We start from the raw sequence: 25235 nt of genomic DNA on the forward strand, positions 1-25235 counted from the left end.
CACTCAAACAGAGTCTACAGACATGAAGACAATGGAAGATGTGATAAACCATAATGAGCAGCTTGGTAGCATTTTAGGCTGAACTTGAATTGAATTAAAAGAGTGTGGTTAATAAACATCATCAGAGCCCCTCGATAAAGCACAATTTGTGATGTATTGCAGTATAAAACAAAATGTAATTAAGCCGATTCAGTATACAGGCCAAACAGGGATTCACTGAAGTTGAATTGCATACCCACTCCAAAGTACACTTATTATTGTTTATTATGTTTAGTAATCGATATTGGAATGTTATTTCTGCATGAATTGTCATTCTGACTTTGGTAATGGAATTATTTATCAATATAAATGAACCAAGATAAATATTGACTGCAGTTGAGCAGCGTGGTAACCAGAGCTGCCATTCTACAAGCTATAGCTGGCAGTATCTACTATTCATCCTCCAAATTTATGTTATATGACAAACCAACAGAGAAAATTAAGGAGTCTTTTGTACTTTTACCAGAGTTTTTACGTGACCATCAGCATTGATGATGCAAAAAACAAACAAAAAAAAAAAACAATCGACATGACCTTGATGTCCTCATAGCTAGTTACGGCCATGGAGTCATTGGTGGAAATTATGACAAATGTGGAAAAATTGACAGAGTTTCAATGCCCTGTAGAGAGAGGCTTCAGAGAAAATGTCCTGTTTATCTTCTTTACTATGCAGTGTGTCACTGTTTCCTCAATTTTCAAGACTACTTTCAGTTTAATTAAAAATATGCAGGTATTTAAGAAGAAATGGGAGCGCTGCATGGATCTGTGGTGTGACTTCAGAGGGCAATGTAGACAGTGAAAATGACTATAGACTGGTTTTGTGGGCAACAGCCCAGACAATGTGACCATGTATTAGCTATGGTTGCAGTCTAACAGTTAAATAATAAATGATAACAAATAACTTTTTAGAACACATATCTGTGTAAAGTTTAATCAGTGCTCAGCACCATGCTTCCTCAGACTGTATAAACAAGTTATATATAGATATTATAGTGGAGTCTTTGTTCTTACTTTTCCAGTAAGTCTTTTCTTATTGCACAACCTGTAAACACTTCAGGGCTGTGAGCAAGCGGACTGCATGCTTCTGGCGATGGTGTAAAGGATGTGAGTGCATTTGTTACTCACCTGAAAAGTAACTGATCTCCCATTTGATAGGAGCATAGGATCAGGTTGACTCAGAGTTGATTCATGCAGGATTAAGCCTGTTAATATTTAACACTGTCAGTAAACTGCATGGTGAGTTATTTAGAGAAATGTTAGACCAGTACTTTTGGAATACTATTATCATTTCTAGAGTATCAGGAATTTGGGACAAATACCTCTTATAAAGATTCCCATATTAAAAGCAAAGCAAAGTGTAATAGCATGGTAAAGCCTAGAGAAGTATGGTAAAGCATATTATAAACATGGCAGACCATGGTAAACTATGGCAAATGCATTGTATAACCATGTGTTGTTTTAAATATTGTATTAAAGAGAACATTTTGTTCTTATATCACAACGACAGCTGGAGTGGGGGACATCAGACCAGAAACAGGAACCAGAAAATAAACAAAAGAGAGGTGGAGTTTGGTGGAGCTGAGTGAATGATCTTGCTCTGCATTTAATAGTGCACAGACAGACAGAAAATGAAAGATTGCAAGACAAACAAACACAGGACACGCCACTTTTGCCAAAACAAAAAGACAAACAAAACAGACTTTTTACTTGCACGTGAAGTGCTGTGCAATCCTCATGCCTAAATACAAATACACATTTTAAACACTCGTATTACACAGACCCGTTTATATCCCGTGTACCAATGACTATACACCAACATTAACACACAACATACAACACAAAATACACACAGGGGTGGCCACTTTGCCACATCTTAATACCAGTTTAACCTTTAATAATAATAGGAAATAATGTGTCTTGAGAACATGTTCAGAATAATGTGCTCCAGCAAGAACTGGAGCAACAGCATCATGTGTGATTCTCAGTATGATTTAGCATAGAAAGGGTTTATTGGTAGTTGGTGTTAATCCCATTGAGATCCATTGTTGGAGAGATGTACTGTATTTTTGTTTTTCTGATCCCTCAAACAAAATTTAACACAATGCTATTTGTCGATGATTGTGAATTATACAGGCCTGCTGGTTGCTGGTATGCTGTCTTGAAAGCCAGATGACATACTGAAAGCTCAGCAGTGTAAATACTAGTGCCTTGTTAAAGACTGCTCTCTTATTATTTTGACTGGATGAGTGCACTTACTTAAAATGAATACTAGTACTTTTTATACCATCTCAAAGGTCTGAATGATGTGAGTTCCCTTTCAATGGAATGACAACCATTGCCGAATGGGAAGAGCCTTCTCTAACCGCCAATCACTGACATATATAAAAAAGCTGCCTTATCAGGGCCCTGCTGTGAGGGGGAAATCCCTCCCACCTCCTGCTGAAGAGGTCCCACAAGGCCACGGAGGTTGCCTCGAAGTTCTCTTGCTTCCTTGCCTACCGCCAGAGCCCAAGGTGGCCTGCACAGCCTGCAGGGGCAACTGGGCCTGAATGCCGCCCTCCAACCCAGAACAAGCAAGCAGGCAGAGGAAGAGCGGACAGCAAGGGACCACCGCTGGCCAGGGGTAACCGGTTGTCCAGCTGGAGACCGAGGCCGGGGACTAAGAAAGACCCGCCCCCTCCTAAGGCGAAGGGAGACCGCCCCTGAGGGGCCCCTGCTGCCACCAACCCTCCTCACAACCGGACTGACCCAAAGAAATGACCCATGGCAAGGCTCTGGGTGCTATCGACCTTGAGACACGGATACGCTTTACAATTCTGCTTAGGTCCACCACCCTTAAAGGGTGTGCTCCTCACCACCGTCAAACCAGCGAGCACGATACTCCTTCATCAGGAGATCAGCAATCTTCAACAGAAGAACGCTGTGCGCTTGGTAAACCCAAGTAATGCCCTGAGCGGCGTTTACTCCAGGTACTTCCTGGGGCCCAAGAGGGACAGTGGTTTCAGACCTATTTTGGTCCTCAATTTGTTCCTCAAACAGAAGAAGTTCAACATGTTGACAGCACAGCGTATCCTCCAGTCTGTCCAACCGGGTGACTGGTTCACATCGATCGACCTGCAAGACGTTGTGGCAGAGCAAAGCTCTGCCCTAAATTGGCAGAGATGGGGTTAAATTCCCCTACCTGCCTGGGTTTATTATGTTCAGGTGGCTGGGGTTGATTAGTTGATTAGGTTGATTAACGATCAATCAGCGCCCAGCCACCTGATATAAAAGGAGGCCTCTGCTTCTCATTTGGGGAGAGGGAGCTGAGGAAGCAGGTTGGTTTTTTTTGGTTGTTTGGAAAGCTTGAATCCAGTGAAGGCATTGCCCAGCCTGGAGATTGTTATTTTTGTAAATTTTGCTTTTTGTCTTTCTTTGTGTTTAAATTGTTTTGTTTTGGCCCTTGTGCCCTTTCATTTTTGTGTTTATTTATAATAAAATAGTTATTTTTTTGATCTGCAGTCTGTCTCTGGGCCTCTATCCACTCGCCAGCCTGCCACAGACGTCTACTTCCATGTCCCGATCTGTCTTGCGCACAGAAAGTATCTGCGCTTCACCTTTCAAGGCAATGCTTAGAAATTCTGCGTCCTGCCATTTGGCCTCTCGCTGGTGCACTGCACATTTTCAAAGTGCATGAATTCAGCACTTGATCCATTCAGGCTGCGTGGTATTCGGATCCGATTGGCTAGTTTGCGCACATTTCAAAGCACGTGCTGAGGCGCACACAAAACAGGTCATAGATCATGTGGCGAATCTAAAGCTCTCAATACATCAGCAGAAGAGCAACTTCGTACCGTCTCAATCCACAGTGTTCCTAGGGATCAAACTGAACTCTGTGAGCATGCTTGCCTCACTGTCGGAAGACAGGATTCGGTCATTGAAGGCCACACTCTCCCTATTCAGAGAGGACGCTCTCCTACAGGTCAAAATATATCAAAAGTTGTTGGGGCTGATGGCAGTCACCTCGAGAATCCTTCCACTAGGGCTGCTGAGAATGCACCCCCTTCAAGCTTTCCTAAGGGAAGTCATCACTACAGATGCCTCCAGCCTGGCCTTGAGCGGTCTGGAATGGGAGAGGAATAAGAGTTCAGTAGAAGGGACATATCCGACATGTTGTCGGGTCAGCCGTGGCAGCTCCCGCTGCGCAAGGACCTCCTGAGCCAAGTGGAGAGGTTATTATGGCATCTGAACTCAGCCCAGCTCCAACTCTGAGTTTGGCAGTTGAATGGAGCCATCTATTCAGATGAGGCTTGCCAGATGCAGTAGTAGAAACACTACAGTCTGCTAGGACGCCGAGCACTAGAGCCCAGTACTCATACAAATGGAAAGTTTTCCAAGACTGGTACCTGTTTCCTTGAAGGTGGGGTTTTTAATAGCCATTACGTCTGCCAGATGAGTAAGTGAGCGCCATACGCTGTCCAGCAATGACATGTATAGCTTTCACTGGAAATGACTCATGGGTAACATTAAGAACAAATCCAGACTTTTTGCCAAAGGTGGTATCTCCATTCCATATTAACCAACCAGTGGTTTTGAAAACTTTCAGACCTCCCCCACACGAGTCAGGAGGACCGTAGACAGCACACTCTATGCCCAGTTCAGGCTCTGCACTGTTACCTGGATAGGACGGTGTCCTGGAGACCAACCAGCTGTTTGTCTGCTATGGATCCCACTCTAGAGGTCAGGCACTATCGAAGCAACGTCTAGCGCACTGGGTGGCAGATACGACACGCTTGCCGTATGAACAGATGGACTCCCCGTTACAGGGGGACATTATGGCCCATTCCACCAGGGGCCAGGCAACTTCATGGGCTTTCCTTCATAGTGCCTCCTTAGATGAGTTATGCAATGCTTCTAATGGACAGGTAGTCACACATTTGCGTGTTTTTACCGCCTTCATCTGGCAAACCGAGCGAGACCCTTTCTGGGCTCTAGGGTGTTGCAGGAGGGATGCCTTCAGGCGTCATGTGGACTCTGAGGCAATCGCCGTGAGGCTGTACTGTCGGTAATCTGGAGCCTCAACAGCTCTGGTACATCTTTCAATTCGGTAATGGTTGTCATTCCATTGAAAGGAAACGTTTATTATCACCATAACCCTAGTTCCCTGAAAGAGAATGACAACCAGCTGTGTCCCCAGCTGACCTGTGTTTTCGAAAGAAAAATGGCGATATGCTACTATGAGGACATCGCACTTCAGCAGGAGGTGGGAGGGACTTCCCCCTCACAGCAAGGCCCTGATAGGGCAGCTTTTTTATATATGCTCAGTGATTGGCGGTTAGAGAGGCTCTTACCATTCGGTAATGGTTGTCATTCTCATTCAGAGAACCGGGGTTATGGTAACAACCTAACGTTCTTAATCATCATATATTACTGGATGTGCACTCGTAGGTTTGTTTCAAAGATCATTAGTGTATGTCTCTGGGCAAGGTGGAAAGAGTATAAAAGTATTAATACATGGTTATTAGAAACATATATCATGGAATAATAATTTTTTTTTTTTTTTTTTTTTACAAATCAATATTTCATTCTTTCTACACGTGCACTGACTCTACAGACACCATTCTCACTTTTTATACTCTCTGTTTTTTTTGCAGCCAAAAAAAATAAAGATGCTATTTCTTATCCCTGTTGCAATTCCATTAGCCACAGTTTTGAAAGTAAACACGTACTTTCATTTTAAAACATGATATCTGTTACCGCTTAAGTTAAAAGGCAATTTAAATTGTATCTGCCTTTTTTATAGGACATATGTTATACAGTGCACCCTTGCTATAACACCCTTCATTATAACAAACCTTCGGCTATAACGAACCCGGATCCTGGACCCCAAATTAATAAAACCAAAAAAAGATAATATAAACACATCGGTCAACATACCGGTTTGTAAGCACGGAATGTCACCTCTGCAGTGAAGTCAACACTTTTGTCTTAATAAAAAGCATGCACTGTGTAACGATGCCTGTGAAACGAAAATCACGTCATGTTGCAACAAAGCTGGAAACTATATTGATCATTTGAAAAAAGGAGTAATGCAGGCATATCTCTGTCGAATATAGGTTGTCAAAAAGCACTATCTTATATCTTGTTCAGCAACCATGCTGCAAAGCAAAATTGATTAAAGAAAAAAAGAAAAACAAAAACAACTTGAGGATCTGAACTTTTCATGTTGGGCTGATTTGGAATAAAAGATGAGTTTGGGATTCTTGTTTGTTGGATTAAGATTTGGTGCACTTTGAAACAATTTGTGTCAGATTGATTTAAAAAAAAAGTTCAATTTCAATTCGGGACTTTTGATTTCAAGTCTTAATAGGATAAAGCAAAGTCAAAATAATGGAATTCTACTTATTCACAATCTCATCTTATTACTCCGATAGTTTATTGTTCATTTTGATTGTTCTTTCGCTATAACATACCTCTCGATATAACAAACAAAAGGCTTGGACCCCAACAGGTTTGTTTTAGCGAGGGTGCACTGTTCTTGCACTTCCTGGATCATTTCACCTCCGCAGTGTCTTCTGGGCCATAGTATATTACTGGCTAAGCGTGTCAGTAAATAGGGGAAGCAGCTGATTGGTTATTGACAGGAAAGAAGCCTTTAAAAGGGTGAAATGACCAAGCAAGAGAAAGCATTGCTATCAGAGGTTTCTTTTATCAAGTGTAGAAGTACCAAATATTTTTTTGGAGACATCCGAGACATGGGGCTGTTTTTAAGTATAGGCTCAGTGCAAATAATTGCGGATGAAAAATTCAAATTGCATTGCGGCCAGGGAATTATTTTGCACTGTGCCCTATATAAGCTTAAGAGCAATGCAAATTACTCAGCACACACAAATAATGAGCTGCAATAATGATAATGAGGGTCTCAATGAGTGCATCAATCTATTTAGCGGCCCCACTTGCAGAGTTAGGAGTACAGGGAGCAGTAGTCGCTGTATGATATTTGTGGAGCACAAAAATACAAACCAAGCTAAATATGTCAGAGGAAGGGCAGCAAAGTCCTCTTGGCGCATGGAAAAGAAAATACGTTTTCTGAGAAGGAGCTGTGAGTCACTCAGCATGAAACGTAATTGTTTGCAAAAGCCTCAGCCAACATCAAGTTACGCTAGTCCTTAGGAAATTATATGTATTAGTCTACCCTTTTCAGCATGACATTTGCCTAGCAGTGGAAAAGGTTGATTGGGCTACCCTCCAGACATTCCAACTGTGAAGAACCACAGGAACCAGAGGCTAAGTGCATCACGAATTGTACCACAGCAGCCATCCTGAAGCCAGTGACAGGTCTTTGCAGGTGTATGCTTTTATACAGCGCTTAGTTACTAGATTCGACAATGATTTGCACCTTGTAAGAAGAGGTGTAAAGATTTTGGAGGGTCAGCAATTGCCTAAGTGCAAGGCAAAATCCTTGCATCACATTATAAATTTTGCACCCGCTTAGTATCCAGATCCTGCCCAATTCCATGCTCTTTTCTTCATTTATTGCATTTCAATGTAATTGTAATGGATTAATGATGGCAAAGTGCAAATTTGATAGTGGGTGCAGAACACCAGGTGAACATACGCCTGGTAAAATCTGACCTTACAGCTGCTAAGCATGATGTCCAGAAAGAACCCAGCAGGTAAGATTGGTAGAATTATTAACAACAATTACTTTAAGACTTTGGACTTATTTAAAAGCAGAATTTTAAAGTGTGTGTTGTGGTTATACAACTGTAATCGTTTGTAATCACGGTTCCTACAGTACCAGAACATCTAAAATGTAGTTAGAGAACACTTAAGAGATTCTCTCCTGTCAGCTTCACACTGTGTGGGGTCAGCCCTGAGGATTACTGCTCTGTGTTTGATTTCTAAAGGAAGGTTTCAGGACAATACAGTATATCCATATATTGTGAATAATATATCCCTAAATATGCTGTATGTAGGAGGGGGAGTCAGGGACTACTTTCCATGGTTGGGCAAAACATTTTAATGGCTCTTTGTGGCGGCCTGAACACCTTCAACCCAATGTTGAAACAATCTGGTGGAGAGAGATAGAAAGTGGAAGGGAGTGTGTGTGTGTGTGTGTGTGTGTGTGTGTGTGTGTGTGTGTGTGTGTGTGTGTGTGTGTGTGTGTGTTTGACTTATTTGCTGAACGTGTGGTTCCACAAATATTAAGACACGACAATTATTTTTTATGTGAACTTTATTAGCGTAAAGTTTCCATCATCACCCTTGTTAAGAAGGTACCATCCATTATTACAACGTCTTACTGTAGAAGTCACATACCGACTAACACTAGACCTTGTATATTAAATTAATTGAACTAGATTAACGAGTATGAATGGTCCAGTGCTAGATTTGCACCCCATCTTATGTTCCTAAAATGAAAACTTTACTCTTTAATACATACATAGTGGAGCTGCCACAGATATCAATGTTGCCCCTGCTGTTTGAGTGGGTATATGGGTATGTGCATATAGGTACAACTGGTCTTGTAATGTGCTGCTGTTTTTGACACTGGGTTGTGTCCAAGTGTACAGTAATTGTGAAAGTACAATGTGGTGGCATCAGGCTGCATAAAATGGTCCTAATTGAGGAAGATCTTCAGACTGTTTCCATATGAAGGGGTCTGTCATAAAGTGGTCCTAATGGTGAGCTGCTCACAAAGGAGGAGTCTACTGTATAACATGTATAGTCCCTGTGCTCTACCAGCATGGCCGGTCAGCCGGTCATCACTGTATAACATGTGTGAGCATTAAGTCCCCTGCTCTACCAGTCACCTGTGAGTCAATCTGTGAATAACGCTTGTTACATTCCACTGCTAATAACTTGCTTTGTATAAAACAGTTCTGTCATGTGTCTGCGGTACTTTTTAATATTAACTTAACCTTCAATGCCAAGATATTTTCTGACAAGCATGTTAGGCTATAAAAACAAAAGTAATGCTATTGGTACAGTATAATCAAAAAGTTAATTAAGTGTGACAGACTTATACATGAAAGATAGGCTCCTCCATATTCTGACATTCAATCACTTATGGTAAAGAATGTTGTCACACACTTTTTTTCATAATTTGAAAAGCGGTTCTATAAATCTAAATGATTTCATATTTTGACACATGACTTCAGTTGAAGTATTTCAAGGACTGTGGTAACCTGTACTGTACATAGAACTGTGTATGGCATAGTTTATTGTGTCAAGGTTAGACAGCTCTCAGAGCTGTATTTATGCTGACAAATAAGATTGTGTGGCAATGAAAGCACAAACCATTGCTGGGTAACACAGAGAATCTCAAATTTTAGAAGCACAATTCTTTAATCAGAATACTGAGGCCAATATGGACAGTTAATAAAGTGCAGCTGCTCAGATAAAGGACCAGACCTATGCACAGCTGTGCAAGCAAAAGAACGAGAGTCCCTGAACTCTAACCGCTGTGGTCAAGTCATTCTAGTCATGTTCTAAAGTCAAGGGTTGTGAAGCACTGTGTCAACCACTATTTGATTTAAACTGTGTTTTAGCCTTGCTCTGCTGTGGGTCTTTTCTATCCCTCCCAGCTTAGCCGAATACTTCTCTGGCCTATAAAGTCCAAAAGAGCCAGCTGAACAATAACATGGAAAGGAATGTTGGGGACTTAAAATATCCCCTCACCTCCTGAAAATGCTGTGATTGGAAACAGACTGTTTACGAGATGCCAAAATACCATTTGTGATTTAATGACCCTGACACAGTTAAAACTCAAAAATAAATTAGATAAATCTGCTTTTTATTACATGCATTCTTTCCCTTAAGACCAATTTCAGATAAACAAACAAGTAATATGGAAATGATTGTTTTAATATTTGTCCCAACTTTATCAGGCTTGTCAAAATATAAATGTTTTTAGTTCAGTCACGGAGTGAGATGTGTAAGGGTTGAAGTACATTGACCTCTATTTATCAAAGTGTTTTACTTCCGGGTGTAATCTGCACTGTCCTCATATTTTGTCAATGGAAACACAAGCTATGCTACACAATTAATAATACAAACTAAACTTGGACTACCTAATGTTACTTTAGCTAAAATAGTGTGAATTAGGTGATCTGGTAAGGGCACAACTGTCTTTGCTGGAGATTCCATAAGGAGAGTTATGTTGGCTCTGACATTCCCGCGAGGCAAAATCTGCAGGTACTGTTTCACCTCACTGCACTACAGCGAACCCTACTAACCAGGCATCCTGTGAGCTCAGAGCAGACACCTGAAGGGCTGTTCTTTGTCATACAGAGGCAGTTAACTCATCTACATCCACTGTGGGGCTTGTGAGCTGTTTCTTACTGATTTTGTAACATGTTTTGCCTTTATTTTTCTTCTGTGAAATGGACACTATTTCACCCAGTTGTAAGAATAAATAGGCACTCTGACATTGAGAGCAGGACTCTACATGCCCCCACAATCTACAATCTGTCACCCTGTCCCTTTCTGAGATCAGGTCTCCCAGCCCGTGTGATCAGGCCAGTATGTACTAGTACAGTCTTGAGAACCTTCAAAAGGAGGGGGGGGGGGGGGGGGGGGGCTTACATCTGTGCCTGGGCATGTACCTACTCGGGTGACTCCTCTCTGCCAATTCATCCTCGTGCTAAAGTTTTAGATTTCTGACATCTGCTTCTCATTGTAGGAATCGGCACTTTGTTTCAACTTATTGCACCTTCTCTGTTCCAACTTAATCCTCTCTTGTAGTAATTTCATTTCTTTCCCCTATTTATGAGGGAGAGCCGAGATGGATATTTATAGTATCCAGTTCTGAGAGCCATACAGAAGCAGAGCAAATGGATCACCTCTTTGATTATCTGCTGGTCTCAATAACATTGATCTATAAACTCTTTCAGGGTGTCATCTGGGACCAAAAATACCTATTTGAACTCCAAGAAATGGTTCTACTTTTTAACAAAATAATTAACAATCATTTGATCTTATTACACATCATAGCCTTTCAGATCCATAACATCACACAGTGATGCATATTGTGTCATGACCTGCAAAATGTCATACATGTTCTACAGCACTTGTCATATAGTGCCCCTGAGGGGTGACAACCTCCTGTTTATGTCCAGCACTGCCCTTATATAGCAGGGTGACAAACCAGCACTAGCACCATGTTAGAATGACTAATACACATAGTTTTTTCAACTGTATTTTCTAGAGAAACAGAATGCTGGCAGTTGCGTGCAGCAACCACACAAGAAGTATAATGTAATTGCTTCTTCTAACCTGTAGTTCAGCTGAACAGATGTTATGGTTGCTTGAGGTGTAAAAGAGTGTTTGAAATGAAGATTATGTTTAAAAGGGCTATTAGTCATTATGAGCAGATTATTTTGAACCCCTGTGCATGCATTCTACCAACTCACTAGATTGTAATGCTCTGTGCTCAAAATCTGCCCATGCCATCGTCATTCTGATAAGAATATTAAATGGGGGTGCTGTTGTATCGGGCAGAGTTGTGGGACGCATTGCCGAGATGGATCATGACCCTTGCAAGTGAGATGAGTTATAAAGCTCACACAGCATGCTGGTATGTTCAAACACAGCGGAATATCTTTCATTCTTTTTATGGATTGTCCATTTGCGATTATATGTTGGTTAAGGAGCTCTGTTTCAGACTGGCAACATAGAATAGCCTCTGGAATATTTCCAGATATAACAAATACACAAAGAAGTTGTTTTCTTGTTCGCCAAATAATTTGCAGATACAACAAATCAGTGGTGTAGCTAGGGTTTTTAGGGGTTTGATCCCATGTGGATAAATCTGGATCCACCACCAGCACTGGCACCAGCATAAAGCCCCCCCCCCCCCCAAACATAATCGAGGCGAAACATCACCAGCACTGCCCCCACCGAAACTAAATCCTTGCTATATCAGTGTTATTAACCATCATCAAAAGAATCTCCATCCATCTCCGTAACAAAATCCTGGCTACTCCACTGCGACAGATTATGAATTTTTTGCATTGCTTAATTATGACTGTGATTTGTATGAATTGTTGATGTTGATTCTTGAGATTTTGTGTGATTATAAAGAACACAGCACAGCTCCAGCACACATCATGCTGTGGGTGAAGGGGCGGGGGTGGGGTGGTGGGGGGGTTGCATTTTTAAACTTGCACTGTTATGGCAGATTAATGAGCATATCCCTTACTTTGCTACACTGCCTACTCCCAAAATAACAGTACATTACAACCTTACAATGCCTTGAGTCATTAGTTTAGTCTCCAACTGAACTGGATACACGCCAGGCCCAGGTATATAAAAGCTCTGATTACCATCTCTAAAGTTGAAAATTACCTAAGAGAAAGTGGTCGGATTTGAGATTTGGAGGAAGCAATGAGAAGCAGATGTTGAGCATTTAATACACACTGTGCTATTGCAATGTACAGTAGGGAATATGAATGAGCTCACAAAACAGCAACAGTTAGAAAGCAGGCTGCTCTTAGCATTGTATCTTCACAAGCATGTGATCATCGGTCTGACTTCAGCTCAGATCACCAGTGAGCTGAAGCCCTTTCAATTTGGAGTGTGTGAAATGAGTTTCCATGGGTCTCAGCCCATTTCCTCAGATAATCAGGTCCTCAAAACCATCTTCTTAACAGGAGAACTGACTAGATTGTGGTGAAACTTGGTACAGGTGTCCGAATGGGCTTTTAAGGTGCAAAAGCAGGAGGAGAGGATTAGGTGTGTAAAGGCCATTTTCCAGGCCAAGCAGGGAGAATGGATGAGATGGGAGAGTGTGGAACAACGCAAGATCTGCTGGCAAGACCTGTAGACAATGGAACAGAGCAGGATCAGTTTCCTCATCAGATCAGCATATGATGTTCTCCCATCACCACAGAACCTAAACCTCTGGGTGGGTGAGGATCCCAAATGTCCTTTGTGTTCATCACCTGCAACATTAAGGCACATTTTGACAGGATGTAAGGTGGTCTTAGCCAAGTACGGTTTACTTGGCGCCATGACCAGGTGCTGCAATGTTTGGCCTTAGCATTGAAAGACAAGTATAACCTGACCAATAAGTTGCCACCAGTTCCATCAAAGCATTACACACAAAAGACAATATTCCTCTGTCCAGGAGAGCAACCACCAAGAAAAGGTTTTAAAATCAAGGTTCGCTCAGGACAACTGGAAGCTACTAGAGACTGGAAGATGTTGACAGATTTTTTTTCCGCCTGAGATTGCCACCACTAACCTTCGACCAGGCATTGTCTTGTGGTCTGGATCAGCACGCCTTGTTCATCTGGTAGAGTTAACAGTGCTATGGGAAGATGCTGTGGATGAGGCGTATGAGAGGAAGAAACTTCGGTATGCTCAACTAGCTGCTGTAGTGGAACAGCGAGGATAGAGAGTCCGAGTTTACCCAGTAGAGGTGGTTTGTTGAGGATTTGTGGCACACTCTACAACCCGGTTTCTCAGAGACGTCGGGTTCAGTGGCCAAGAGTTGCGTCGCACAGTGAAAAACTTATCTGAAGCAGCAGAAAGGAGCAGCAACTGGCTGTGGTTGAGACGGAAAGATTCTAGATGGGGATTTCAAGCACAACAGAAAGAAAGCAACGCTGATGTACAGGTAAGTAAGCTGGGCTGGGCTGAGCTGAGTAGTGGAGGATGGAGGGGAGTGATGCTGGGATGCCAGAATCACTGTTGAGCCTTCTTGAGGTGTCGTGGGCTAGTCAACGAAACACATAGGATGGAAGGTGCCCACTTGAAGACCCCAGTGATGTACACTACTTAGCTCAATCAAGACAGTTGTCATGCTGATGCGCTGGGGAGACCGCACTGGGTTGATCCCCGGAGCCAGCATCGCAGCCGTTGTGTGTGCTGATGCACTGGGGAGGCAAAATGAGCTGATCCCTGGAGCCAGCATTACACTTCAGCAATCAAAACCAGACAGAAGGATATCTATATCATCAGATGGAAAACAATGCAGATAGATGGAGATGCAGATGTATCACACTAGTTTACTGCAATGCTATTTCTTAGTTGATGGTTATCTTGGCGAGAGCCGAGTTCAAATCCACATGAAGTTCAACATCTACTCTCATGTAATGGAAATCATAATTTTTTATTAAAATGAGGTTAAAAGTTCTACAGTTACTTGTGCAAAGAATCCTGGGTCTTTTGTGCAGTGGTTAAGGTGAGTGCACCAAGCCACCTCCATTACATTACATATGCTCTTATTTGAAAGATGTTTCTCTCAGTCTGTGTTAAAGTGCCCTGCCCCTGTGCTACTTATTCATTTTTTATGTTGTATGTAGTGTGTTAATGTTGGTATGTAGTCATTGGTACACAGGATACAATTTGGTAGGTGTAACACAAGTGATTTAAAATGTATATTTGTATTTAGGCAACAGATTGCACAGCACTTCACGTGCTGGTAAAATGTAATATGTGTGCACAGGAAATTGTACTAACTTAATTCATGTGCAGTTGTACCGAGACTCCAATTGAATGATTGATTAGCAATCGAGTCTCGTTACAGCTGCATAAAAGCAACATGTTTTCACTAAATAACTGTTTTGACTCACCGTGCTTGTTTGTCTGCTAGTCCATCATTTGTTTAGTGTTAGTCTGTTTTTGTTTGTCTGTTTATTTTGGCATCAAGTGCCTGGTGCTGTTTTTGTTTAAATATTTTATTTGTTTTGCAATAAACTGGCGCAAGCAAGTGCATTCATCATATCCCTCACAGAGCTGTGTGTTTTCTTCTGGGCTGACGTGAACACTGAAGCCAACCTGTCACACAGCCGAAAGACCTCTTGTTTCAGCACCTGTTTGTTTACTTGATAATTCCTTCCTTGAGCATTTTCATCCCACCTTATGGACGTTAGACTTCTGTTTTGAGTGCTGCATGCCTTAACTAACAAGCTTCCAGACAAAATTAGAGCAGCTCTAGATGTATGCACACTTCACCTTGAAGGCTGACAGCTAAATCTAAGGAAGGAAGCTTAGAACAACCATGCTGTGTTTCTCTTATTGGAAACCATGGAAAGAATGAAAGTGTAACACTATCATTGAAACCCCCAGCTTGATTCGACTGAGTTCGGAGAGATAAGAATCTGTGTTTTATGGGTGTTTAGAGAGGGAGACTGAGAAGGTGGGGGGTTACACACGAAGCCTCTCATCATTTGCACTCAGCTGTTCCCAAATAAATAAAAAATACAACTGGGAGTAGTGTGAAAGGCTGTTTGGGGAATGCAGAGGTTTTGTCTTATTGTCGTCCAAGTTTTCTATTTCATTTGAGTCTTGAAAATATGACCGTTCACTCTACAGATCATAACCATTTTCCCCTGAATGTTCTGGCATTCTTTTTATTTGTATAGATGTTGCTGGGCCACGATCGCAATAGAGCTATAAGATGGACAGCTCATTTATTTGTGGATTAGGGCCTCATTTACGAAACATTTTCTACTCTCAGAATTGTAATATTTTATGGTTGGATTAAGTGTTGGTTTCACATTAGCATTATGCACGAATGGCTTTGAAAATGTATTCCTTCTCCTTTCACATGTAGGAGAACCGCACAATGAATCCAATTGGAAGTAACTCATGAATATTTAAATCTGCATTTCTCCTTATTTGTTAATACCCTTTTATGAGAAAGCCAGAGGGAATACAGACGATTTCTCCATTGATTACCCTTATAAAAGTTTACCATATTAAAAACATAGCAAAGTTGAATAAAGCATAGTAAACTCATGGTAAAGCACAGGTAAGTATTGCAAAGTTCACAGAGGTATGATAAAGCATATTAAAAAAACATGGAAAACCACATTAAACTATGTGAAGTGCACAGTATATCCATGGGAAACGCATGGTGAAACTAAATGAATGTAAAATCACCTTGCAAATTTACTGTAGTAAACTTTTATAAGGGTATTTGCAAGAAGTGGGCTGCAGTAATATGGGTAATTCAAATTCTGGTACCTGAAAGTTACATCTTAGCCTACATGTCTTGTATTGGAATATAGCTTGATTTTTGCTCAGAAATAGTTGTGTGGGCTTAAACCAGATGACTTACTGCATATTCTGAAAGAACAGCGTGCACCCAAGTATAAGCCCATGCTCTTCTTTATGCTGTTGTACAGTACAGCTATTGGTGGAAGCGTTAGGTGTGTCTGTATCTAGTGTAGTCTAACTGTCCCTCCGCTCTCCTCCCCCAGAGCCTTGGCTGTGATGAGTACCTGGGCTCAGACAAGGTGATGGACAAGTGTGGGGTGTGCGGGGGGGACAACACGGCCTGCAAGGTGGTGTCGGGGGTCTTCAAGCACACCCCGATGAAAGTGGGCTACCACAAGATAGTGGAGATCCCTGAGGGGGCCACCAAGATAAACATCACAGAGATGATCAAGAGTCGCAACTACCTCGGTGAGTACTGACAGTACATTGCCAATGAAACATTGCCCCCCTTCTCAGAGGCTTTCCCCAATTTAGTGTTTTAATATGAGAGAAAGGTTAGGACCTGTTCACGTTTTTTTGAAAGTAAATGCAATATTCATGAAACTGTCTAGATCCCAAATAACAATAAACAATTGAAAAACAGTTAAGTCTTGCAGCTGTCGGGGGGGTGTTACACATTGAAGTTTAGATCATATATAGTTAACCTGTATTGGAATTTAGCCGTGACACTGGAGCAACCCCTCCCTCCCCCGACTTCTGTTAGAACAGACATGCTTTTCCAGGGACGAGTTTAACTAGGGCCAGACCACAACCAGCAGTGACTGACATTCAAACACTGTAGTGTTTCCAGCTCCCCAAGTTCCTCACGCCTGAGCCCCGTACAAGCCAGCTTTCATTAAAGCTTGTTTTCCCCTTGTTTTCTACTTTTTAATTACATTGCAGAACAGGTGACATTTCTTTGCCTGTCAGGTTCTAGTGAAGAAGGAGGGGATGGGGACAGTGGTGGAATAGCTCTGAAGAAAGTATATGGTCATTATGAATATTATAAGCCATGTGTGATAAATCAACCTATTCATATAGGCTAAGAATTTGTAAAAATTCCAGAGCATCTTATATTACATCAGTAGCCAGTGTGCAACATTTGTTCTAAATGATATTGCAATTGCTGATAATGCTGTGGTCTGCTACAGGTTTCTTCAGAATAATATACTGTTGTTATAATGGTATTCCAATGGTGTTTAGACTAAGGAGCTTTGATAGAATAGCAGGGAAAGTGGCACTTATTAGTGGTGACATCAATATTTATGCATACATACAATAAGAACTGCATGCTTGTTCTAAGCATTATATTTTGGCTGCCATCCTGCCTGGGTTCAGATTCCTCCAAAAATCCAACTAAGCTCTTCAAACTGCAACCATCTGAAATCAATTCCAGTTTCAAAGTTATTATTATATTTTTTTTAAATGTTGGCGATTTTATACAGCATTTTTTGAAAAGCGGATTTTGGCAAAACTGTCATTTTGAAAAAATCTCGCATTCACATAGTGGCTAATATACATACACAAGCATGATTGTAATCATACACAAGTTAAATTAAACCCTACTCCCAAAATAACAGCCTTATAATGCCGAGGTAATTCTCTGAATTAGAATAGCATCTGGCAGTTAAGCAGCATTAATGAGTCATGAAAGCGCCAGAGGTGATACAGAACCCAACACAATGTCTTCAGATTTTTGATATTCAGTGTAACGCTAATATTCAATAACTAGCTTAACTGGTATAAAAGACGAATAAACCGTGTTATATTCAAGGCTTTCAAATCATTACTGCCTCCTTATTAGCTCTTATTCTCTTGTTGTTTGTGAGGATGCCATGCCATTGTTTTCAGAAAGACTTAGACAGTAGCTGAAGTGTTTGTCTTTGAATTACAATTTTTTTTGTGTGTTTTTAAATGTAAATATGTATACGTTCATTCGTGTACTTTCAATGTTACTGAAAATGTAACCCTAATTTTATTGTCAGCTGATGGAATTGCATGTTATTTTCAGAAAATAAAATGGAGCAAAATGCACAGGAGCAGACGTTTGGGAAGCAGGAATATGGCATGTTTAAGTGTGTATCATGATTCAAAACTAACTGGCTCTTCTGTTTGTGCCTGAACACTGTTCATTTCAACTCACACCTAGACAACAGAGGATGAAAATAAAGAAAAAAACAATAACTAAAAAATCCACTTGAGTGATGTGCCACTGAGAGAAGGTTTGTGACTGGCAGGTTACCTGATCCAATCTGGGGCCTGGGCCTTACAGCGCCCCCTAATCCTATATTTGCATGCATCAGAAGAGCTTCAGTTTGCCACTGTCTGCAACACTGATTTGAAACATCAAACAGCCTGTGACTCTCGTTACACTTCGCTATGTGTTGTCTGAGGACTACAAGGGCAGCTGGTTGCTGTAGACCAAATCCCATTAAAACATGACCACGTCAAGGAGGATTTATTTGGACAGGAGCTCAACTCTCTGTTTAGATTCATGTTATGAACTTCATTAATATCCATTGCAGTAACCATGTGTTCACCAGTGCCATCTACTGGACAATTGATACATAAGATGTCCCGTCTTCCACCTGTCATCTTAAGGGCAACTGTCTCAATGTCTAGGGAGTAAACTGATGCTATGTAGAATTCAATAATCAAGACATGAATCAGAAAGGCAGGTGCCTGCGCCAGTGTAACAGCTATATTACCCTGTGTTCCAATCACTGTTAGCAAGCAGAGTGACAAAGGCAAAAAAACTAGCCAAGAAATAATTTCTACATAGAGATGGACTGTATCTAGGCCTACTGTATGAGTCTTTCACATCAAATAGAAAATTGTTTAGAGAACGCACAGTATTATTCTTACAACATATGAGTCTACAGAGCTAGAAAGTGAGTGCTCAAGGTGTCTATAACTTCCAGCGATGGCCTGGTGCTGTCAGCAGCACTGATCCAAAGGGCAACACCTGTGCATAGAACTGTAAGAGTTTTAGAGATTAAGGGGGTTGGCTGCTCTCAGTGACTGATCTGATGTTTAGGGAGCAGGGCTTCAGGATTTGCTGCTCTCTGTGGTAAGTATTAGCACTGTGATGCACAACTGTGACTTTAACTACAAGAGAAAGACCCATCAATATATTTGTATTTGTCCGGCCAAGGGCAGGGATCCCAGGCCCACTGCAAAGACTCGTTAGAGTAACTTGTTCTATTTTAAATAAGTGATTCAATGACTGAGAAAAGAGCTTTACATATATTTCAATAAAAAAGGCAGCTTTACTGTAGTAAAATCTTGACAGATTGATCAATCAGCTGTTTACATCGCATTACTGAACGATTACCTTGGCTATTTAATCCCTATATGCAGTGTCGGGTTTACAGTTTATAAAAACAGCACTGACTACAACAGCAAGCATGGTTTGAAAGAGAAAAGCGATGAGCAACAGCACGAAAATTCAGTGTAAATAACATGTCTGTTAGATACTATGTGCTTGCTAAAGTATGCTTGGAACTCTGTCCGTCAGCAAACAATGCAACATTGCTTAAAAACCTGGGTTTTCAGTAGTTGAGGAGGAGAGTGCTAACAAAAATACAACCAAAACTCTCAGGTGTTTCACCTTACTGACCAGTATGCTCTGCCTGAAACAGACACCAATGACGTAAGCATGTGTGCTGTGCTTGTAACACTATGGAGCAGCATCCAGATACAGCCAAAATTAGGATTTTTTTAGAAATTGCTGTCCATACTTGCAAAAACAGACATCTAGATGCATACGATAGACTTCTTCACTGGAGACAATTTGTAGTAATTTAGCCTACCTCTACTGTACATTTCTGCACTTGCATTACTTGTTTGCACTTACTTTCTATTACATTCATAGGGTTTAATGTTTTTGATGATGTGAAACACGACCCAGTTTTATTATTTGTGCTTTCAGCACAATCCATGTACAAAGTGTATGGCATTATTATTAGTATATCATTTAGCCAGAGGAAGAATTCATAGTTTGATTTATAGCATACAATTACTGTAGCTTATTTGTTCTGTCTAATTTTTTATATATATATATATATATATATATATATATATATATATATATATATATATATATATATATATATATATATATATATATATATAATCAGATGTGTTTGCCAGGAGTGATTCTTTCTCATTAAAAAATTGCAGTATATCCAGATCATGCTCCAATGCTGGATTTCTGCTGCTATAATACGCCACTCATTCCAGTCAGAGCCCCCTGTGTTGTTCCAGGAGGGAGTGTCTACGAATGCTCTCCAGTAAAAGTTGAAAATTAGGAATTTCCTGTTTGATTTGTGCGATGTGTGAATATGGAACATGGGATACAGCAAAGGCGATGCGTTTCTATTAAACACTGTAAAGGGTTTGAGCTGCTTATTGCATCATCCTGTTCTAAAGTCGTTCAGATCGTGGACATTGATACTTGTGCTGACTTAAACACCTGAAAACACAGGACCATATTCAAGCACAGAAGCCAAGGAAAAGTGTGCATCCTACACAGAATCTGAAACTGCTTTTGCAGTCCTCTTCTACATCTCTTCCAGATGTACCATCACGAATCCCAACAGCTCTGTTTAGCTTGGAGAACAGCACCACAATAGTCTCTACTTCTGTTTTCATAACTATGCTTTCTATTATTCATGTATAGTGTGCTTGTCAGGGCCTTTCCAGTACTCTAGCTGTCACAATCCTGGTTGGTGCTGATGTCATAATTGTATTGGAGTTGCTGGGAAATAATGCAACACATGCTGCTTAGATTGGTGCTGACAGCTGAGCAGAAGTGAGGATCTGAAACGGGTTTGCAAGCCCTGCATCTGTGAGTGCAAAGCACCGGTTGTGTATAGTGATGTTTTTAAATCTATTTCAGTGAACACTAATTAATATGGTTACTCGGTACACAACTGTATTTTAGGTTGATCGCATCAACCCCTCTGCCTCTCAGATATCATTTTATGTGGTGACATCATATTTACAGGGTATATAAACACACATGTTTAATTTGGCTGTGGCTATTCCTGATTTAAACCCAAGCCCAAAAAGTTAGTGAATATTGACATTTAGGGGAGTAAAGACAATTCTGTTTTTTGAAGGTTGCAGTTCCAGATTTGGTCACTGGGTGGCACTGTTAAAAATTCCTTCCATTCATGTGTTATGTGTGCTGATATTTTTAAAACATCCATGTAATATGCATGTGTGATGTGAAAGTGTTTTTTTTTTTTTATTTTAGTCAATTAACGGTACTAGACCTCTGTGGCAAAATGGTGAATATGTACAGATGAGTGCAGTGCAGAGTGGATAAATAACACAGACGATGATATACAGGTGCAAGGGTGTTTATTAAATGAATTCAATGTCCAGAGCCTTATAGCAAACCTGCAAATAATAATAATGTTGGAAGTGGTACAGCGGCGTGTATCACTTCTAAATTATAATCCCACGGGTTTGACCCGTAGCCCAAAGTCCAGTTCTTTCACCCACACAAAACACAAACACAATTCCGACAGTGCGTGATTTTAGTGCTCGTGGTGCAAAGAAACGGTTCCTGTAGTGGAAAGGTGAGTGGTGATATTCAGGTTTTACGCTGGCCTGCAGCTGCAGCTCCGGATCGTGCTCAGTAGTCTTAGTGAAAACAGCACAAGACAAACAATGTTAATACACAAACAAGCAGGACACTCACGGTTTCGGTATACAAATGGGCTCCTTCTGGGTTATTTAGCGTAACCATCTGCAAAGGAACAGATCACAAAGCCACGCCCCCCTATTTATACCCTCGCCCATGACCCCTAGGTTAATGAGTGCATCTGCTCCTCCAGTCCTCAGATGCCACGCCGTTTACCGTCCGGGTCAGTGAGCTTGGGTGCTGTAGCTTCGCCCCTTTCCTAAATGGCCGACTTCCACCTACCCTTTGGAATAAATTGTCTTGCCATTTGTTTAAGGTTACTCTGTTCCTTCTTTCTAGTGCCCTCACCGGTCAGGAAGGAGATCTAACACCAAGCGTCATTTGATCTCTGTCACATATCCCACCGCTTAGAGTGGAGCCGAAGGAACACTCGGCTAAATCTACCTTACCCATTGCTCCCCCCTCCCGGGAAAAATAATCCACATTTTGGTGGTCTTTCCCTGCACGGTGTACCATGTGGTACATGAAGGGCTGCAATGCCAGATACCACGAGTTATTCGGGCATTGCTGTCCTTCATTGTGCTTAACCACGTGAGTGGGGCATGGTCAGTGACGTGGTCAAATGAGTGCCCCAGCAGGTAATATCTTAAGGAGTGAGTAGCCCATTTAATGGCCAAACACTCCTTTTTGACGACGGAGTAGTTGCGCTCCCGTGGGGGCATTTTTTTACTAATCTACAGTATGGGATGTTCTACTCCGTTTACCCTTTGGGACAAGACTGCACCCAAACCCACATCTGACGCATCGGTGTGGAGGAAGAATCGTTTGGTGAAGTCTGGAGTAATGAGAGCGGGGGCCTGGCATAGTTTCTGCTTAACAGTATCAAACACCCCCAGACATTCTACTGACCACTTAATTAAATTTGGTGCGCTCTTTCTGGTGAGGTCAATTAAGAGATTTGCCACTGTGGCATACTCAGGGATAAAGCGTCAGTAATAACCGGCCAACCCCAACAGCGACCTCACCTGAGCCTTGGTTTTGGGGATTGCCACATTCATCAATGCCCTTAGAGACTTAAGGGCGGCTGTGATTCTAGCCAAATGCTCTCGCCAGGTGGAGCTGTAAATGGCCACATCATCAATATACGCTGCCGCATATTCACGATGTGGATGTAAAACCTGGTCCATAAGTCTTTGAAAGGCAGTGGGTGCACCATGAAGCCCAAACGGCATGGTTTCAACGTCAGCCCTTCTGACGTTGAAAATGTCGTTTTCTCTCTGGATCTATGAATTAACAAGATCTGCCAGTATCCTTTCGTCAGGTCTAGGGTGGAAATAAACCCTGCCTTCCCCAGTCTATTGAGAAGTTCGTCGACCTGAGGCATGGGATACGCATCAAACTTCGCAATGGCGTTTACCTTATGAAAGTCCACACAGAAACGGTTGGTGCCATCCTTTTTGCTCACTATGACAATTGGACTGCACCACTCGCTCCTGGAAGGTTCAATCACCCCAAGTTCGAGCATGTCCCATACCTCTTTGCGAACGTCATTTTGTCGACTTTCTGGGATCCAGTATGGTCTCTCTCTTACTGTGACACCTGGCGGAGTGATAATCTCATATTCAGCAAGGTTGGTTCTACCGGGCACGTTAGAAAAAACATCACTAAATTCCTCAATTAACATGCGCAGCTCACGTTGCTGATCTGGAAGTAATTGTTCCCCCATTGAAATGTTCTTTGTGCTAGAGGTTTCTAACTCGGGGCCCAAATCATCCTCTACGTTGCCTGGGGCTATAAATAAGACCTCTCTTGCCTGCCAAGGCTTTAATAAATTTATATGATAAATTTCTTTTTCATTTCGGCAATCTACATTTTTAGACGAGCCTTTGTGCTCCTCCCATCCCTCTCTTAACAGATCGAGAATGCAGTGAGGCTGTCGGCCGTACAAAAGTTTGAAGGGGGAGAACCCTGTCTAACTCTGTGGCACCTCTCTCACTGTGAAAAGGAGGTAGGGAAGCAGCGATGCCCAATGTTTTTGCTCCTGATTTACAAACAGTCTCAGCATTGCCTTCAAGGTCTGATTAAAACGTTCCACCAAACCGTCCATCTGTGGATGATAAACAGACATTCTGATGGGACGTATTTTTTTAGTATTTTATATACCTGCTTGTGGCAGAGCAAAGCTCTGCTCTATTTAAATTGGCAGGGATGGGGTTAATTTCCCCTACCTGCCTGGGTTTATTATGTTCAGGTGGCTGGGGTTGATTAGTTGATTAGGTTAATTAACGATCAATCAGCGCCCAGCCACTTGACATAAAAGGAGGCCTCTACTTCTCATTTGAGAGGAGGGAGCTGAGGAAGCCGGTTGGTTTTTTGGTTGTTTGGAAAGTTTGAATCCAGTGAAGGCATTGCCCAGCCTGGAAATTGTTATTTTTGTAAGTTTTGCTTTTTGTCTTTCTTTTTGTGTTTAAATCGCTTTGTTTTGGCCCTTGTGCCCTTTCATTTTTGTGTTTATTTATAATAAAATAGTTATTTTTTTGAACTACAGTCTGTCTCTGGGCCTCTTTCCACTCTCCAGCCTGCCACACTGCTGTAACGTGTTCGGCAAGAAATTAGTTCCATGATCAGTCAATATCTCCTTGGGGATCCCTACTCTTGCCATAATCTGCACTAGTTCTTTGGCTATCGCCGCGGCACTAGTGGACCTCAATGGAACTGCCTCCGGGTATCGTGTTGCGTAATCTACCACCACTAATATATGTATATACCCGAAGTCAGAAAATAGCAAAGGGCTGACTATGTCCATTGCGATGCGCTCAAAGGGGGTGGAAATAACAGGCAGTGGAACCAAAGAGGCGTGGTGCACTCGACCCGGCGCTACTCGTTGGGGTCAACACATCTCTATAAAGTCCTAGCCAAAAAAAACGAGCCAATATTCGTCCCCTTGTCTTGTCGGCTCCGAGGTGCCCCGCAAAAGGGATATCATGCACCAGCCTCATGACCTCCGGCTGGCAGAACGAGGGAACCAATAATTGTGTTATAGGCTGTCCTGTGCCCGCGGCCAGGTTTACCCTATATAGTAATTGCCCCTTGATAATGAAGTGTGGAAATACTAGTGCCCCAGCGCCTTCAACATCCTTACCTTCAATAGACCGGACTTGTCCCCAAATGTGCACTAGTAAGGGGGCGTTTTTCTGGCCCCACACTATGTCCACATTTGAGTACCAAATGTCCGGTATATTGAGAGGGGGAGGAGTAGTATCTGCCCTTAATGGCCCAGTAACCTCGCCCTCTCGGTCGCACTGCGTTACGACCCCCTTTGAGATGCTCTAATTAAGGTCTGACCACACCCTGCGTCCACTAATGCATGGGTTTTCACATTGCCCAAAACCACATTAACAATATAAGGCCCCTCCCGACCATTTTTCTCTCGCTTACCCGCTTCAGATGTCAGATTACATATGGCCACGTCGCACTCCATTGCAAATGGGCATGACCTGGCCTGATGACCTGGCTGGTGGCACCTAAAACAGGTAGGGGGAAAGGAGGGCACAGAGGTTAATGTTCTGTCCCG

General features: G+C 41.9%; 1 protein-coding gene across 1 annotated transcript in view; it reads left to right on the forward strand.

Moving 5' to 3' along the window:
* The window catches only part of LOC121299013 (thrombospondin type-1 domain-containing protein 4-like), a 193403-nt gene that overhangs the window by 138181 nt on the left and 29987 nt on the right, over positions 1-25235 (forward strand). The window contains exon 8 of the mRNA XM_041226441.1: positions 16233-16437. Coding sequence (XP_041082375.1) covers positions 16233-16437 — 205 coding nt within the window. The remainder of the gene's footprint in view (positions 1-16232; positions 16438-25235) is intronic.

The sequence above is a fragment of the Polyodon spathula genome, chromosome 24, assembly GCF_017654505.1.
Source record: "Polyodon spathula isolate WHYD16114869_AA chromosome 24, ASM1765450v1, whole genome shotgun sequence".
NCBI lineage: Eukaryota > Metazoa > Chordata > Actinopteri > Acipenseriformes > Polyodontidae > Polyodon > Polyodon spathula.